The sequence below is a fragment of the Nanorana parkeri genome, unplaced genomic scaffold (assembly GCF_000935625.1).
Source record: "Nanorana parkeri isolate BGI_ZX_2015 unplaced genomic scaffold, ASM93562v1 scaffold3859, whole genome shotgun sequence".
In the NCBI taxonomy this organism is placed as follows: Eukaryota; Metazoa; Chordata; class Amphibia; order Anura; family Dicroglossidae; genus Nanorana; species Nanorana parkeri.
In genome coordinates, this window is record NW_017310126.1 from 16799 (window position 1) to 18260 (window position 1462).

Below are 1462 nucleotides of genomic sequence, written 5' to 3' on the forward strand. Positions count from 1 at the left end.
GGAGGGGAGTCCGGGGACATTATCAGGGGTAAGGGGTAATATAAAGGGGAGAGGAGGGGAGTCCGGGGGCATTATCAGGGGTAATATAAAGGGGATAGGAGGGGAGTCCGGGGGCATTATCAGGGGTAAGGGGTAATATAAAGGGGATGGGGGCGGAGTCCGGGGGCATTATCGGGGGTAAGGGATAATATACACTGTGATGGGGCTCCATACTGGTGGTGTTGGGTGGTCCGGATGGGGTAGAAGGTTCGGCATGTTCGGGGGTCTCTCTGGCCGTGTTGCTGCTTCCTGATTGGTCTTTCTCTCTCTCACCAGCTCTACGCCCTCTCGCCCTCCGGCCTCCTCACCCTCCACGCAGAGCATTGCGGAGCGCAGCTCCCTCTCCCGCGGTTCCAATGTTCGCAGCACTTTTCATGGCGGTCACGTGAGAGATCGCAGGGGTCAGAATCCGCCGCCGAGCTCCCCCACCCACCCACATGACGGACTGAACCAGAGCCGGTCCCGGGCCACCTCCAACCTGTTCAGCAAACTGACCTCCAAACTGACTCGCAGGTAAGTGATAGAGAGAGGAATTCATCCGTCATCCTCATCATCCTCTCCATCATCCTCATCATCCTCTCCATCATCCTCATCATCCTCTCCATCATCCGTCATCCTCATCATCCGTCATCCTCATCATCCGTCATCCTCATCATCCTCTCCATCATCCGTCATCCCCTTCATCCTCTGACTCTAATGGTTCCCAGACTGGAACTGTTCTGTCAGCTGTGTGACAGCTCAGTGCTGGGACGACTGTGATCAGTGTGTTGGGGAAGTGCCGTATGATGTCAACTGTGTACAATCCTGTGTGATAGGTCAGGACTGACAGTTGCATGGAGTGTGTTGTGCACGGTGTGACAGTTGCATGGAGTGTGTTGTGCACGGTGTGACAGTTGTTGGCAGTAAGTTGGACTTGTCACATGTGGTATGTCCTGGTTGGGGGATGGGGTGTGCTTGCAGCTCTTCCTCGTCTCTCTTTCATCTCATCCATTGACAGGTGACAGAGTTTTGCAGTCAGAGATTGGCCGCCGTCTCGCTCCCTCCTCTGTCCTTCTGTCTGAATAACTTTTTGGCTTTTTATCTTTAATTTGTCACTCGGAATATTTCTTCCTTCTGCTCACTCCGTCCTTCTCCGTCCCACTTTCCTCTCCTCTCCAGGGTCGCTCTCGACCCCTCTAAGAGACAGGCGTCCCATCGCTGTGTGTCTGGAGTGTCTCTCCCTCAGGACAGCAAGATCAGTAAGTGTCTAACCCTCTGCTCCTCCCCTCTGACCCTCTGCTCCTCCCCCTGCTCCTCCCCTCTGACCCTCTGCTCCTCCCCCTGCTCTGACCCTCTGCTCTGACCCTCTAACCCTCTGCTCTGACCCTCTAACCCTCTGCTCCTCCCCTCTGACCCTCTGCTCCTCCCCCTGCTCCTCCCCTCT

General features: G+C 55.6%; 1 protein-coding gene across 1 annotated transcript in view; it reads left to right on the forward strand.

Annotated features, from left to right (window-relative positions):
* LOC108803552 (MAP/microtubule affinity-regulating kinase 4-like) overlaps window positions 1-1462 on the forward strand; it is a 23112-nt gene that overhangs the window by 16720 nt on the left and 4930 nt on the right. Inside the window, exon 8 of the mRNA XM_018575384.1 lies at window positions 316-552. Coding sequence (XP_018430886.1) covers window positions 316-552 — 237 coding nt within the window. The remainder of the gene's footprint in view (window positions 1-315; window positions 553-1462) is intronic.